The sequence below is a fragment of the Aptenodytes patagonicus genome, chromosome 7 (genome assembly GCF_965638725.1).
Source record: "Aptenodytes patagonicus chromosome 7, bAptPat1.pri.cur, whole genome shotgun sequence".
NCBI classification, from domain to species: domain Eukaryota; kingdom Metazoa; phylum Chordata; class Aves; order Sphenisciformes; family Spheniscidae; genus Aptenodytes; species Aptenodytes patagonicus.
The window spans coordinates 54,692,243-54,707,128 of record NC_134955.1 but is presented as its reverse complement, the minus strand read 5'-3'; the positions used below and the strand labels follow the sequence as shown (position 1 = coordinate 54,707,128).

The 14,886-nt window shown below is 34.8% G+C and overlaps 1 protein-coding gene across 5 annotated transcripts in view; it reads left to right on the top strand.

Annotated features, from left to right (window-relative positions):
• The window catches only part of PPP4R3A (protein phosphatase 4 regulatory subunit 3A), a 45,519-nt gene extending 30,633 nt beyond the window's left edge, over positions 1-14,886 (top strand). For 4 of the 5 annotated variants that reach the window (XM_076345298.1, XM_076345297.1, XM_076345294.1 and 1 more), the window contains 11 exons: positions 1,288-1,365; positions 1,469-1,585; positions 2,093-2,209; positions 3,571-3,702; positions 3,799-3,901; positions 5,188-5,346; positions 6,518-6,687; positions 7,938-8,080; positions 10,688-10,878; positions 11,405-11,631; positions 13,990-14,886. In XM_076345298.1, the coding sequence (XP_076201413.1) occupies positions 1,288-1,365; positions 1,469-1,585; positions 2,093-2,209; positions 3,571-3,702; positions 3,799-3,901; positions 5,188-5,346; positions 6,518-6,687; positions 7,938-8,080; positions 10,688-10,878; positions 11,405-11,631; positions 13,990-14,103 (1,551 nt within the window). In that variant the 3' untranslated portion in view covers positions 14,104-14,886. The remainder of the gene's footprint in view (positions 1-1,287; positions 1,366-1,468; positions 1,586-2,092; positions 2,210-3,570; positions 3,703-3,798; positions 3,902-5,187; positions 5,347-6,517; positions 6,688-7,937; positions 8,081-10,687; positions 10,879-11,404; positions 11,632-13,989) is intronic. The other variant, XM_076345295.1, reaches the window with a different exon arrangement.

Below are 14,886 nucleotides of genomic sequence, written 5' to 3'. Positions count from 1 at the left end.
AGCACAGTATCAAACAAGAGGAAAGGTGTGGCATATCCTAAATATAGGGTTTACCTTGTAGCGTGATGAAATGCCTTGTAGGGTAGTAGCTCATGCCAGCCTATTTTGGATTTATCTATGTTGTGCAGTGCCACGTAGAGATCCTGGATTGGGTTGTGGCAGCATTATAGCTGCATTAGCATGGTGTGCTATCAGAACTGAGGTACTCATTTTCTCGGCAAGGCTGCAGGGTGAGCCTGGATGAGGTACCTAGATAATTTGCAATATAAGAAAGTTTATGTGGATGTGTCTGAAGTGGTTCTGCTTTATGCTGTGTAAACATAAGCAAGGCAACTTGGGTTTCTAGCACTGTGGTTTTGGGATGGAGGGGTATTGCACGTGGTGTTACTGACTTCACAAGAAACAACACTGGCAGCTTTTTGAAAAAATCTATTCGTATCTAATGTACAGGTATCTTTTTCAAGCAAGTGCTGTCTTATTACTGTATAATATTGGGGGAAGGTTTATTTCTGTTTTAATAATCTTCTAGTTGTTAGGACTGTAAAGGTTATGGGCAGCTAAGTATTGCTGCTTCTTTCAGTCTGAATACACATTTGTAATGTGTTGGCTGCTGTTTGTAGTTTTGCTAAGGTACAGCAGCATGAAAAATAACGGTTTTTGGTTGCTGCCAGCCAGAATGCCCAATAAATGCTGTACATAATAGGAACAGTTCTTTTGATTTGGTTTCTAGAATTCACCCTTTTCACAACATTGGGGGGAAAGAATCTCACCTTGTTCCTGCTATTACGCAGCTCTCCCTTCGTCGTGTCCTTGCTTTAGTTCTGCTGCAAAAATCTCATAACATTCCAAAGATATATGTGTGTGTAGGGCTGAGTGGGAGCTCATGTTTATCAAAATATGTAAATAGTTGAAGCAAGGGTATTGTAGTGTGGTTTAGGGGGACGGGCATGTGACAAGGGGGAAGGAAGTTAGAGAAGAAGTCATAAATAAAATTATAAGAATGGCAGTAGAAAATAGAAAAAGGACAGCCAAAAGACAATACAAGATACATTGTAACTGAGAATGAAGTGTTGGGGGGTGGGGTGATGTTGAACATGATAAAAGCTCAAAAACAAGATTCATATTAATTTGTTTGAAAATTGAATTAGACAGTTGATACTGGTATGATTAATTACAGTACACAAGCGTATGTTCTCTTAATTGCAGGAGGCATGGTTTAGAAGAACTTTATATTATACTTGGATGCCTTTTGTTAAATAAACAAATGGTATTGTTTTGCCTTTGTAGGAAGATGAAAAATTTCTGACAGACTTGTTTGCACAACTAACAGATGAAGCCACAGATGAGGAGAAAAGACAGGAATTGGTAAGAAATCTGTAAAATATACATGAAAGGGACAGTTAGTACAAAGTGATATGTGCATCTTTTTTTTTTTAATTACTAACTGTATATTATTCCTGTATTTCAGGTAAATTTTCTGAAAGAGTTTTGTGCATTTTCTCAAACACTGCAACCTCAAAACAGAGATGCATTTTTCAAAACCTTGTCAAATATGGGCATACTGCCAGCACTAGAAGTCATATTGGTAAGTCAGCTCAATTTTATTTGTGATAACAATTTTGTTTATCTCCAGAGAGGTTTTTTTAAAAAGTAAGTATGCCAAACTTCAGTCACATGGTTTTCTGAAGTGTTTGCTTCATTTGTCTTGTCTTAGCTTGAGATTCAGAACATTTAACGTACTTTTGTAAAACTTTAAAAGCAGTTACAGTATGACATTGGTAAGTGCCCTGGCATTCTTATATTTTTTTCTTTTGTCATTCGCTTTCCTATCTCTACATGCTTCTTGGTGTACAATTAAGAAAGAAAATAGGGAAATAGACCAAAGGGCAGGGAAACCATAAAATTTATTTTGCCCAACAGTTGTCAAATGTACAAAGAAGAGGTTAGAGTCAATTCAGTTTTAGAATACAGTTTTAGTAATAGTTAGGTATGACTTGTAAGTAGGAATTAAAACCCATATGCTTTCTGTTTTTCATTCCATTTAAGCCTTTTCTTTTAAGGAAACATAAATGATTTTATTTGACTTTTCCAGGGTATGGATGATGCACAAGTACGAAGTGCAGCCACTGATATATTCTCATATTTGGTTGAATACAACCCATCCATGGTACGAGAGTTTGTCATGCAGGAAGCGCAGCAGAATGATGATGTAAGTAGAGGGTCCCCAGAAATGTGTGTATTTTTTTTTTTTTTTTTTGAAATTACTGTTTTGTATTTACAACTCTATTCATGACATGAGCCCTAGTTCTGAAGAAGTATGGAATATGGTCATGATGGTAACAGGATTCTGAACTACTATGTTTTTAAAAGTTCTGCTAGTCAGGTGAGATGAGTGTTCGCCTGTTTACATATTCTTGTTCCACTGTGTGTAAAGTAAAACAGGTTACCGTAAACCACCATGTTGGTTAACATCAGCTGTCCTACAAGCAAAACAAAATGTTTTTGAACGATGGCCTCCTTAAAATGCGAAATACAAATTTCAGTTTTGATCTTAGCATGTACATGTGTTTTTAATTTACTTGTAAGAAACCTCTGTTCAGTTTATTATCACACACATTGAAAGTGGAATTATGGTCCTAAGTGTTTAAGAACCCTTTCTGACAGAGGTTTACATTTCCCAGAGGTCTTCTGTAGCTGATTAATACAGAATGCTAGCACACAACTAGTAGTGAGAAAGGTATTTCAAAGTGGTATTCAGTGGATAAAAAACATCGTTCTGCCTTTTCCATGGAGGAGATAGTTAATGTTTTTTCTTGTATCTGCTAAAAACATGCCAGAGAACAGGAAGCTGCTGGTGCTGCTACTTCTGTACTGGAAGAAAGGGGCAGCTGGGACAGGGAATATTGCTGGTGGTTCCAGTCACTTGAATCTGACGGCTGCCCTCTTTTATGGGGGACAGTAGTAACCAAGCAACTTTAGTGTAGGGATTCCTAAATGTAAATGTTATTTTCTACTTTTATGCGTTATTCTTATTTTCTGCAAATACATGTTGGGGTTATTTTTAGGTGAAAATAATCTTAGTAAGTTCAATAGCATTATAAAATTTACTGGTTTATGTTTGCGGAAATAAAGCTCTTGGTATGTATTCTAAAGGGGGATACAAATTAAAACTTCTGTACTCTGAAAACGCTTCCAGAAATCAGTTGAATTTTGAGACTGTTAGGTATCTGCCTCTGTACTCGTTATCTTTCGACGTTTCAGTTCAGACTAGATTCTACATTAGATTGTTAATTTCAGAACCATTTTTAGTTGCTTTGAAAGATTCTTCTTCACTGCTTGCCTTCTTACTGTTGAACCACTGACCAGAATGTGTCACTGGCCTGTAAAGTTAATTTGTTTCTGTTAAGTTTGGGGGTTTTTGTTTGGTAGTTGTTTACATTTTACAAGATTTTGATAGAACGTCATTTTTAACCAGGTGGTGACCCTTTTAGAAGATAATTTCAGATTTGGGGCAAGGGAGTAGCATTAGAATTGATTTTTTTGCTTTTTTTTTCCCCCCCCTCCTGTTAGGATATATTACTCATTAACCTCATTATAGAACACATGATTTGTGACACAGATCCAGAACTTGGAGGGGCAGTGCTACTCATGGGTTTGCTTCGTACTTTAGTTGATCCAGAAAACATGCTTGCCACTGCCAATGTAAGTAAATACCTTCAAATGAAATTACAGTTTTTTTGTAGAGTATTTGGTGATATGTTACATATATAATTTTTTTTTATTATTATTATTCTTTAGAAAACAGAAAAGACAGAGTTCTTGGGTTTCTTCTACAAACATTGTATGCATGTTCTGACAGCCCCTTTATTGGCCAATACTACAGAGGACAAGCCTAGCAAAGGTAATGCCACTCTGGATGTTGGGCTCATCAAGGCTGTTGAATGTCAATGTTTAAAACGGAGTAACTGTCAAAGGACATTTTCTGTCTTAAGGAGAATCTGAGACTATGATACGTAGTTCAAAGTAAAACGTTGATTCATGATTTAGTCATTTGAATAATTTATAAAATATAAAGTATAAAATTCAGCAGAGAGATCTGATTTAAGAAGTGAAAAGTGCTTGCTGCAGCTTTTGCTTCAGCAAAAATTAAAATATTTGTATACTTTTTAGTAACTCATGGGGCTGTTCAGTGACATAGACTTGTAAAGATGCGTAAATGTTTTTTAAGGTCAGGGATTACTAGAGAGGATGCAAAATTGCCCCTGAGAAGGTGTGTATCGCAATACTGTGCTGAATTTGAGGGTATTGGTTCTACATCAGACTAAGAAAGCAGAGATCAGTGATGAAGGAACTGTTCTTGCTGACTACTAGCAGCAGTACTGTTTGTTTATTAATTTTATAACACATCCAAAATAGACTTAAAAGGAGGTACATAAATGATACATAAATGTTCTGTAAACTTTTGAATTTATTGTATAGATTTCCAAGGGATTAGTTAAATTAATCTGTTTTATCTCAGCTGGCTTCCAGATAGATTGGAAGTGAGTTTTTTACTATTTAAAATACTTGTGTTCTTTAGTGGTCAACAATCTGGCAATATTTTTAAAAAGGTAGCATTACCTTTTAAAAAAGATTAAATCTAACGTGTATTTAATCTATTTGTCTACGTAAAAGCAGGATTTGAGTTACTTTTCTGTATATGCGGATATGATTATGTCTTAGAAGTATTAAAAGAGCCTGAGATTTCTTGCATAGTACTTTTGTTAAAAGGCGTTTTTGGTACAAACTTAGTCAAGGTACTGTATATAGGGCAATATTTTATGATATAGACATGTGGACATCATAATGAGATTTGGTTAAATAAGCCTGATTGCTTATGTTGGTGTTAAGTTCTATACTCTCTGAACCTTCAAACACTGATTTAAGACAGACAAAATGTAATGGTTTCTATAGTTTAAGAGAGTTTCCTGCCATATCTGTATAAATAGAAAATATTCAGTCCATAACAGGCTTGTTCAATTTCTGTTTTAAAGACTAAACATACCCTCCAGCATGTTCTCTAAGCTATCTGTGGGAATATACGAGAACTTGGAAATGTTTACCAGACTGCAGTTGGATATTTGAAGTTAGCTTCTGAAGGCAATATCCTAGATATGTTTAATTATTTTGGTTTTGTTTTTATTATAGATGATTTTCAGACAGCCCAACTCTTGGCATTAATACTGGAATTGCTGACTTTCTGTGTAGAACATCATACTTACCACATAAAGAACTACATCATTAACAAAGATATCCTGCGAAGGGTACTTGTTCTCATGGCCTCAAAGCACGCTTTCTTGGCATTGTGTAAGTTTGAAAGCTAAAGAATAAGCTAGTATTTTGTGATTGTGAAGTGTTGCATATCTTCATTCTGCTGGAAGAAAACTGTTCACAGATCATGACAACTTGTGACTGAATAAACAAACTCTACTATTATACTCTGTGTTTGTCATACCAATTTATAGATATGTCAGCTAGTATTAGTAAATAATTTTGCAGTGCATTGCACTCTCTTTTTTCTAAAAAGCAGAAGGTTTTTTCTTAATCTCAACGTAGAGGTGAATTGAAAAGATGGTATCTCAATATTGAATATCCTAAGAGAACCGTTGTAAGTTTCAATATTTTTTTTTTAGTAGAAATTATCAGAGGTATTTAATTGGACATACAGTTATCTGACTGCTTTAAACAGCACAGAAGTTCAGTGTGCTGCTCTTCAAACTCTGATAGTTTCTTGACCATGCTCAGCACAGTAATAGCAAAGCAGTGTGACTTAATTCTGGAGGCAAGTAAGAGATTTTTTCTATGATTCTGTTGTGCACATAGAGTAGAACAAAGCCTAATGTTGACTGAGCAGTACCATACAATAAGAAGTACCTTTTGAATTTGTAACTGAGTCACCTGAGTGTGGTTTTAGAACCCTTGAATAATCCTTGAATAATCTTTTTTCATGTACACCTAGTTGCTAACCAAATGTGCTGCCTTATAGTGAGATCATACTCTACTTTCTGTTTATGCATGGACATTCACATGCTTGTGTACGCTTTGGAGTTTTAGAAAGAGCTTTAAAATGGATGTAAATTAAGTCTTTGCTTTACTATGTGTGTGAAGAAAATGTCACCAATTTTAAAATGAGATCGTTTGCATCCTAATCAAATAGGATTTAATTAAATGTAATCAAACTTACATTTGAATGGTATTATACTATTATAATGGTATTATACTATTTCTTCAGTGAACAGAGGTGGTTTCACTTGTACAATTATGATGGAGGATTTCTTTATGATAAAATAGATAAGTAATCTTCAGCGGTATAGTCAAGACTGTTGAGAAGCAGTGAATAGCTGAATGTATTACCTGGTCCTAATAATGTAATGCTGTTTAAAAGCTGAGATTGCAAATTGCCCTAACTAATGCTGAGTAATTTCTGGGTTGTTGTCATTTAAATTTAAAAATTCTTGTGACAACACTTCTGTTTCAGGTGCCCTTCGTTTCAAGAGGAAGATAATTGGACTAAAGGATGAATTCTATAACCGTTACATAATGAAAAGTTTTTTGTTTGAACCTGTGGTCAAAGCATTTCTAAATAATGGTTCCCGTTATAATCTGATGAACTCTGCCATAATAGAGATGTTTGAATTTATCAGAGTGGTGAGTGCTGTTATATGCTGAAGATAATTACTGTATTGTTTAATCTTGTAGTTCAAGAAGACTTTTCTTTTTGCTTGTACCCTGAATTATGCTATCATAGTGATGTGATCATCATGGAACAGTTGATTTAAAAATGGTTTTGAAGCTGTGAACAAAGTTAATCCATATAGGTGGATTAACTAGTGGATTAAAAGTGGATTAACCACTTTTTGTGCTGTGGTCTTTCAGTACTCCATGGGATTGTGTGCTGATTCTACAGTTCATGCTATGAGGAAATAAATCATCTTTTATTTTCTTATCCTCCTTTTCACATAGATACCCAAGTTGCATTTCCAGAATACTTCTTGGTATCTGGAAATAATTTTTGGCAATTTTATTTCATTCAGGTTTATTCTTAAAGAGCTCAAATAAAAATGTGTGCTTCTGTTATTACTGATGTATTACCATTCATAAGAGGTGACCTTTGAGCATATAACCAAAAAAAGAAAATAAGCAGAGTATTAAGATTTATGTTGCTTTGCTTGTCCTTAGTAGATGGTAATTCAGGTGTTTATTCTGCAGTGTATTCCAGGGGCTGAGCAGTGCTAAGAAAGCCAAACAATGCACAGGAGCAATTTTCCTGCTGCAGGATGCAGACCTGTGCTAGTCTCAGCTGTCTAGAGTGGCTTTGGGCAGCCACAGCACTAAACTGAAGTAGCAGAACAGTTGGGAGGTTTTTGTAAAGGACCTTGACCAGCACTATATGGCCACAAAGGAAAAACTTGTTGTTAGTTTCTGATGAAAAATATGCATTGAATAATTATTTTTACATAAGTAATTTACTTGTAGCAAGGAAAGAAACAGTATGAATGATAAGTCTGTATCTTGTAAACATATTATTTAACTGACTGATTACAACAGGTATCAGTTAATCTATCAATATAAAAATATTTGTAAGTTACAGTAGGAAAGACCTTTTAGAATTGGTTTTGATAAAATTTTTTATACCAGGGTTTTAGGTTCTATTCATGTGTATTGAATGAGATATTGCTAGAAAATTGCTGCTATTATGCCTGTTTCGCTAATCAAATATTTGAAGCTCTAGATTTTTAACTACACTTATATGCATAATACTCATTTTTACATAAGCTAATTAATATGATGCTTCCTACAGAATGTTTAAAAATAATCTCTCATTTCAGTTACTTTTTATATTGTATTAAATTCATTTGAATGAAAATAAGTCACTTTATGTTTGTTTGTTCATATAGGAAGATATAAAATCGTTAACGGCTCATGTAATTGAAAATTACTGGAAGGCACTGGAAGATGTAGATTATGTGCAGACATTCAAAGGACTGAAACTACGATTTGAGCAACAAAGGGAAAGACAAGATAATCCAAAACTTGACAGGTAAAATGCACTAAATGCTCTTATTAGTATATCAGTGCTTTAATTCTGTTTTGGGAATATTGGTGGGTTGTTGTGTGATAGTGGGAAGAGTAAATAATTTAGACTCCTGCTTGCATCTCAGGCATTGTTGAATTTACTTGATTAATAGTGTGATTTCCAGATGTGTTGCTTCAAACTCTTGATCAGCTTTCAGCTAACATATTAGTTGCTGGACCCCCAGTAATAACATGAAGTTGTCATATCCTAAACTTATGTATACTATTGTAATGAGGCGGGAAGCCTGTCAAGTATCTGAAGTTCAGTTGCTTAAATAACAGATTCCCACTGTTTGATTTGAAAGATTGTTCTGTTGTGAATTACCATTCTGTGGAATTTTCCTTCAAAAATTCACATCAGATTTCCTTTTATTTTAGTTAGTTGTGGGAGTAGATATTTAAGCTCTACCAAAATGATTGAGAGAGAATGTACAAAGAAATTTTCAGAGGATGCTTTTTTGTCACTGTTAGATTTGCTGATGGAGTGAAAAACAATCTGATGTAACACTTGAATCACTCCTTCTGTTTGCCAAAGCAAAAGTTCCCTTCCTCAGGACAGTTACCTAAGGTTAAAAGGTTAGGGTGTATAAGAATAGGAAGTTTAGGACTTTTTACTCCATTTATTTTTGGCAAATGGTATTACTTTTACATGTAGTTGCATTCAAACAAAATGGACTGCTTGTGTGAATAGATGAGTTACTCTTAAGAATTGTTACCAAGATCTGTTCTTGTTCTGTTGTCTTGAATTAGTTTGAAAACACATTAAAAAATTAATCCTGATTAGTCATGCTAGGACATCTTGAAACTTCAGACTTTTAAGTTATATTATTTCCTGCTACAAGATTTCTTAACCAGTATTTAAATTTGAGACTTGTACAATTAAAATGAGAGTATAATCGTAGATTTGTTGTAAAATGTTGAAGCACTTTCAAGAGTATGTGTGGGATCTGCAGTTTTGAGTACTAATGTTTTACAGGTGAGATGTTATTATTTTGGCTTGTGTCAGCTAAGCTTATCACTTAAACAGCTGTGAAATTCAAGCCTATGATTCTTACATTAATGCATGTGTTGGAAAAAACACCTAGCCGCTTCCTTCAGTAATTTCTATCCAGTATAGGAAGTAAAACATTAGTCTCTTCTTGGCTTAAGTTGAGCTAAGTGATTGTGTATGGCTGTGCCGCATGTTTGTAGCTCAACTAGCCCAGTTTTTACCTTCTTCCTACATCTTTTATAATGGCTGCACAAGCCCTGTCACAGTCCATGTAATTTCTTAAGTGAAAACCCAGAAATAATAAAATGCAAAAATAACAAGAATCTGTTTACACATTTTAGCAAAGAATAGTTCAGTAAGGAAGGAGGCCAAAAATTTTGTTGACATGGGCCACAAAAGTATTCAGAAGAGTGTCACTTAAGTAATAGTTTTGCACTATTAGCAGCACTTGAATTTAAATGCAGTGTAAAACGATGCAGTATGTATAGATCCAGATGATAGTGTTGGCAAGCAAATTATTCAGGATTAGATTTATTTTTAAAAGTACATTTAGCATTCCATCTTAATACCTTGTAATTTCCTAATTTTTCCCTTCTGGCTTTTTCCTGCAGTCAGTAATGCAAGACTTTTTCTATAAATAGAATAAGCTCAGATTGTATTATTAACATTTTGATTCCAGTAACAGAAGCTTTATGAAAAACATTAAATTTCAGGCTTACATTGTGGCCAGTAAATTTTAAACAAGTGTTACAGGAAATTTGTCAAGGGTTTCATGCTTTTGTTGGAAATTGACTGTTAGAATCAACATCTAGCAATGAAAAGAGGGGTTTTAATCTCTCTTCCGCTTCTCCTCCCCCTCTTCTTCAGGGTGCACATCACTGTCCCTCTCCTCCAAGGCCATAATACTGCTTCTGTGAGAAAAAAGAAAAGAAAGGTGGAGCTGAGATAGACCAACACTAATAATAGATCAAATGGGGAGGGAGAAGTAGTACTTTGTATCCAAGGCTCTGAAGAATGGAAAATACTGATAGTGACCAAAAATTGTAACAGGTGGATGTGGCAGAAAGAGATAGGTGTCTTTCTAATGTATCTGTTTTAAACTGGAGTCATATTTGAGTTAGATTTTGGGTTGGGTTTTTTTTTTCTTTAACACATTGAACCCCAAATACTGACGAGTTACAAAGTATTTTCAGAAAAGAAGTCTATAGTTTCTAAACTCTTCGTTTTACAACTTTTTATTTACCAGTGCAAACTGTTAAACCAAGTCTGAATGCAACACTTCAGTGACATTTATTAAAATTACTTTTAATAGTGGTGGTTGTAAGCTATAGAATTTTGGACAGATGTAGTAGTCTGTGCTATTAGCAGCATTGTACTTTATTTGATTCTTTATAAAGAAAAGTTTTTAATGATATTTGCATTGAAAATACAAAGATTCACATTACAGAATGATTTGCTGGTATTTTTATTGCTCTACAATATTTGTATCTGTAAGCTGTCATTGTAAATGTCAAGTAGAAGTTTTATTATTAATATGAGTTGTTTTTTGAATCAAAAGTTTTAAAACTTACTGTTCTGCAGCATGCGTTCCATTTTGAGAAACCATAGATACAGAAGGGATGCAAGAACCCTGGAGGATGAGGAGGAAATGTGGTTTAATACTGATGAAGACGATATGGAAGATGGAGAGGCAGTGGTGCCCCCTTCTGACAAAACTAAAAATGATGAAGATATTATGGACCCTATCAGTAAATTCATGGAAAGGAAAAAATGTAAGTGATGAGAAGAAGAATGCCATATGGCTTATGCAGAAGCCATAACTGGTATTCTTTAGTCCTACTGCAATGAAGAGTTTGCATGTATTTATTCTGAAGTTCTTAGATTTTGAAATTGTGGCACCAAGTTGGTGGACCACCTCTTCAAAACAAATTTTGTTGTCTTTAAAAGCGGAGTGATACAAAATATTGTTGGTGATTTCTTCAAGCATTTGACTGACAATCTTAGCTGATAGTCACGTTTTCCTGTGTTTTATTCAGGTTTATAATTCAAAATTTTTTGATGTAAATGTTCAGGTGATATCATTGGTAGAATAAAAGTGTTCATTCCTGGCCAGTGACAACAGCTGGTAGGTGGTATAGTAGTATGAAGAAAAAAAAAAGTCTACGATGCCTTACCTTTACCAAGTTGTACATAAAGTATTAAGCCTTTTCCCACACAGTAAAGTGATTTGTAATTAAATGTTTCGCTCAATAATGTTGCTTTACTTTTGCATTTTTTTGTTTATTTTTTTCTCTCCAGTAAAAGAGAGTGAAGAAAAGGAAGTTCTTCTGAAAACTAACCTTTCAGGTCGTCAGAGCCCAAGTTTCAAGCTTTCCTTTTCCAGTGGTACAAAATCTAACCTTACCAGCCAGTCATCTGCAAGTAATCTGCCTGGATCCCCAGGGTCTCCCGGATCCCCAGGGTCCCCTGGATCTCCAGGATCAGTTTCTAAAAGCACATCTCAGATGGCAGCTATTACAACTAAGGTAATTTTGAATGGACATAGGTTGACTTCATTGTTACAGACTAGGAATTCACTTTAGCATCTCTCTCAAGTTTGTGTGAATTCTGGCATGTTAAGCAGTAATGGACTGTCTAGTTTGTGTGTACTTTTTGTCTGGCCTTTAGTATTTTTAAGGAGATCTGACATGTATATAAAAAGAAGAAATAAAAGCTGTTTTAATGCCCAAACTCTTAAAGTATGAAGCATACAACTAGCTGCTGTTTGCAGCAATCTTTACTGTGAAATACAGACAACGCTTTACTTTTGTTAAATTGCACAGGGGTATTTGGCAGGTAGAAATATAGAAGTACTTTGGAAACATTGCCAAATTTTGCCAGAGTCCACGATGTCCCACCACCCCCACTGAGAATTTCTACTGTTACATCATTCTGAACAATACTAAAAATGGTAACTGGCACATATGAAAGAAATAAATTGTATTATGGAGGGCTGGTTGCCGTAAGCCAAAATGTAAACAATTTTTAATATCCTAGCATGACTTTTTTATCTTTTGAAATAACGTATAGTTTTGGTTTGGAATATATTGAAATAGAAGAAGAAAGCCTGTTTAAAAGAGTCAGTATAACTTGCAGTGAATATCCAAAACCAGCATTTTTAAATACATTTTAGGACGCGGTTGGATTTTATCAGATTTTTGGCTAAAACTCTACTTAAACTAAGTCGGGGAAATAGTGACTAGTGTTTTCTCAGCAGTGGGGGACAGATAAGGTAGTGTTGGTACAGCGTAGTTCAGATAACGAGAATTTACTTTCATAACAAGTGTTTCCATTTCTGAAAGGTCGGTATGTATCTCAGTTCTCAGGTAGCCTTGGAATAACTCCAATTCATCCTTATTTTTTAATGCCACCATACTGCTTGTTCACCTAACCTTCTGGTAAAGGCAAATGGGGTTTTAGGTTTTTTTCTGTCTTACAGTTGAACATGGCTTAAGAGTTTGTGTTTGGATTACCTTCTGTTGAAAACATCTGAACGAGAAGAGTTTGGCTGATGGAAGAACTAAGCGACGCTTCCTCTAAATCCTTCTCTGGAGGAAGGGGAAGCAGATTTACTTCATTTATGAAAAAAATACAGTAGTTAGTCAAGCGCTTTTTAAAAGGCATAGAATTGGCTTGGAATTTAGTTCAGTCTATTCTGTATTTCTGCTGGAGGCTTGTTCTCTCCCAGACAGTATATTTCCTTGAATCTGAAATGGAGTCTTTACGTATGGAGCATGTTGCATACAGTACTGGCTCCAAAACTTCAAGTTGTGGTGGCAAAAGAAAAATGTTCAGGTTACACTGAATATGCAGTGCACTGAAAAACCATTCGTGGATTCAGGCATAAGCTACCTTCTTTCAGTAAAATGTACATTGTTTATAATAATGTGCCACAGTTGCAAACTAGAAACAGTGTTCAAATTGGGTTTTTCATTAATTATCTGATCCGGTTGTTTTACGTGTAGTATACTCAGTGTTATGTTGTATGTGGCTGTACAGAATGTGTGTAATTATTTATAGAGTTGTATTTTGGTATACAGTTGGTTGAAATTTTCTGTTTTGGATGTCTATCATTAGACACCTGAATAAGTAATATGGTCTTTAACTAAAGTACCAGTAGCTGCCATTGTAGTCAAATGCTGGTTAAGCTTCAGAAATTGTGACATACTGTACTTAGAGGAAGTTTTAGAAGTTCGTGCCGCTTCTTCATGGGTCCAGAGCCGCATAATCTTAAAATTTGTGGTTATTTGCAATACAAGGGAGTTTTTAATATTACTAGATATACTTTCATTTTCAGCTGCCAAGTTGTTTAAATTTTGTAACCTGTACACCTCATTCAATTATATTATACAAAAAATTCTTTAAGTTACTACACATTTAAACTAGCTTTTGTGAAGACAGACTGTGTTCTAAAAGTATCATAATTCAAAAATTCAAATTGAAGAATATTCTGTATTTGTTTCTGAAGTGCTTCCAGATTGCTCATTGATGCAGTCAGCTATGCTTGGTAGAAAAAAAAATTTACATCTTTACAGATGGAGCTTCTGTGGCACTTGGCAAAACTGAGTAGATTTTTGGATTTTCTTAAATTTCAACTGGACATGTTTCTATCCAGTTACATAGGTAAAACCCCATTTTGGGTTTATTAATTTAAAAATTTTTTAGACAATGTCATTTTCATTCATACTGAAGGATTTATTTTTGTTCTGCTTCATTTGATTCAAAACTTCATGAATCAGTATGCTTATGGCAATATTCTGTGCAAACATCATTTTCCAATACAAACGCGAAGTATCGATGTGCAAACATTTTCTTAATTATAGTAATTGTGCCTGTCTTTGTAGGGAGGCCTCGTTGGGCTTGTAGATTATCCTGATGATGATGAAGAGGATGATGAAGATGAAGATAAAGAGGAAACTTTACCTTTGTCAAAGAAAGCAAAGCTTGAGTCATCATAATGGCAACGGCTGAAGAACATTACCAGTTGGGGGAAGGATATTTTTTCCAAAAACAAAAACCCACAGCAAAGCAGCAATCTTTTGTGAATTACTGTGTGTGACACAGATCAACCTATACAAACGGATTTCTGCCAATCAAGTGCCAATTCAAAGGAGCAGAAGAAGGGGAAATACTTCATTTAGGGGAAAGACTTATGCCTTTGAGCTCTCCAGCTTGGACCACACATTGCCCTTTTCTCAGGGAAGGAAATGGAAAACAAAAACAAAAAAAAAACAACAACAACAAAAAAAAAAACAAAAACAAAAAAAGCCAACAGGGCAGGAGTTTTGTTAGTGGAACTCTGGATTGGCTGGTCAGTTGCTACAATCAGAATATGCTTTCTTGGACCATGTATGAGACTTCTGAAGAAAAGGCGGGTTTTGCCATAATTCTTCACTAGTTAAGAATGCCAGCAGTTTCTTTGTATAAAAGAGACCTGCCTTTGAAATCGTACATTCTGAACATTTTAGTCAAGCTACAACAGGTTTTAAAAACCTCTACGGGGGAGGGCCGAATATAAAGTTTCCTCTTTTTTTTTTAATCTGTTCCCTTTGCCCTTTAAACTGCAGAATTTTTTTTGGAGGTGGGGGATTTGTTTGTCCCTTCTTGATTAAAGATTGAGTGGAATTCTAGATGTGGTCACTTTTGTGTCTTTTTTTTTTTTTTTTTTTTTGCCCCCCTGAGTGTATGCTTAGTTGTTGAGTATATATTTGGGACCATTAAAATTTTTTGATGTAATATAA